Source organism: Amphimedon queenslandica, unplaced genomic scaffold (genome assembly GCF_000090795.2).
Source record: "Amphimedon queenslandica unplaced genomic scaffold, v1.1 AMPQUscaffold_13283, whole genome shotgun sequence".
Classification (NCBI taxonomy): domain Eukaryota; kingdom Metazoa; phylum Porifera; class Demospongiae; order Haplosclerida; family Niphatidae; genus Amphimedon; species Amphimedon queenslandica.
In genome coordinates this window covers 37,132-38,524 of record NW_003546481.1, presented here as the reverse complement: position 1 = coordinate 38,524, position 1,393 = coordinate 37,132, and the positions used below count along the sequence as shown (strand labels likewise).

General features: G+C 36.3%; 1 protein-coding gene across 1 annotated transcript; it reads left to right on the top strand.

The window, feature by feature from the left end:
• Window positions 1–447: 447 nt before the first annotated feature.
• On the top strand, window positions 448–1,183 carry LOC109583778 (uncharacterized). Its single transcript, XM_019999241.1, has 3 exons — window positions 448–583; window positions 634–754; window positions 808–1,183. Exons 1-3 carry the CDS (start codon window positions 448–450, stop codon window positions 1,181–1,183), a joined length of 633 nt encoding a protein of 210 aa, XP_019854800.1.
• Window positions 1,184–1,393: the final 210 nt, after the last annotated feature.

Sequence of the window (1,393 nt, the reverse complement as noted above, 5' to 3'; positions counted from 1 at the left end):
TTTTGTTGCTTTTTGAGAGATAAGATAAGTAGCATCATTATGAAATTTATTCATTGGATTATTGTATTAATTAGTAAAAATGGGTAGAAGAAAGTTCAAGTTGCAGTTAAGGAAAAACTATGAGAGAAAGAAGTATCTGCAAGATCCCGGCCTTAAATTACCATTGTCAATTCCTTTGAGCTTGGTTACTGTAAATTTAACTAAGGAAACTGACAGTAGCAACTTGAAGTCAAATGCCTTTGATCTTTACAAAAAGATCACAGCATCTAAGATGATTCATGGGTGGGAAATATCATTGGCGATATCAGAGAATCATCAATCATTCTTCATTGTTAGGGGGTCTAGGAGTTCTGTTGAATTATTGGTCACAGTGCAGTCTGATTGTTCATGGTTTTTGTCAATTGGAAAGCAGAAATTTGATAAAGAAAAGTCTTGCGTGCTACAAAAATGGCAACAACTGAGTGGGGTAAAGGAAGTTTTGGAACTGTAACAGTACTGTTAAATAGACCCATTTGTATTGGTAATCCTGACAGCATATTCACTGGAATCACACAACAACACAATGGATATTTCAAAGATAGAAGTAAGCATAACTGACTTCATTATGTAAAATATGATTGTTTTATACTCTAGGTGGTACAGATGTTGTTGCGTATTATGATAGCAGGATGCTACCATCACCCACTGTTCGCCATAGCTCTTGCCAATTATTTTTAGATAAATTGGGACGTTGCAGCCATTGTGAAAAGCACAGGTTAATTCCTAGTCTATATAATGAATGCAATTTATTTTATCTACTATTTTTAGATTAACATTGTCTGCTATGGTAGGCAAACAAAGCCAATCAGATCCAACACGAGCAAACAGCCATGTAAATTACAAACATTTAACCTCTGAGCAGAAAGATGCTAGGATGGCTAATCTTCACCAAGAAAAAAGGTTTTTGAAGCAGAAAGTTGTGAGGTTAAAGGTCAGGCTTGACAAGGAAATTGCAAAGATTGGAGTTGTTTTGGATGATGATACATCTTCAGATTTACATCAAATTATGGTAGAGCATGATGACCAAGTGAAGTCTACCCATTCTCCTGAGTCATTTCCTGCTTTATTCTGGGAGCAACAAAAGAAAGCTGTAGCAGTGCATAGCAGCAAGGGAATGAGGTGGCACCTTTTAATTATAAAATAGTGCTTGTACTTGAAGCACCATTCAAGTAGTGCATACAAATTACTCCGTAGCTCTGGAATAATCAGTCTTCCATCACAACAAACACTATGTGATTATTCAAATTGTATCAAAGCCAAGGCAGGTTTCTCAAATGATGTAGATCTTCAGCTGATGCGAGCTGCTGATATAAGCAAATGTCCTGACTGGCATATGTATGTAGGCCTCCTTTTT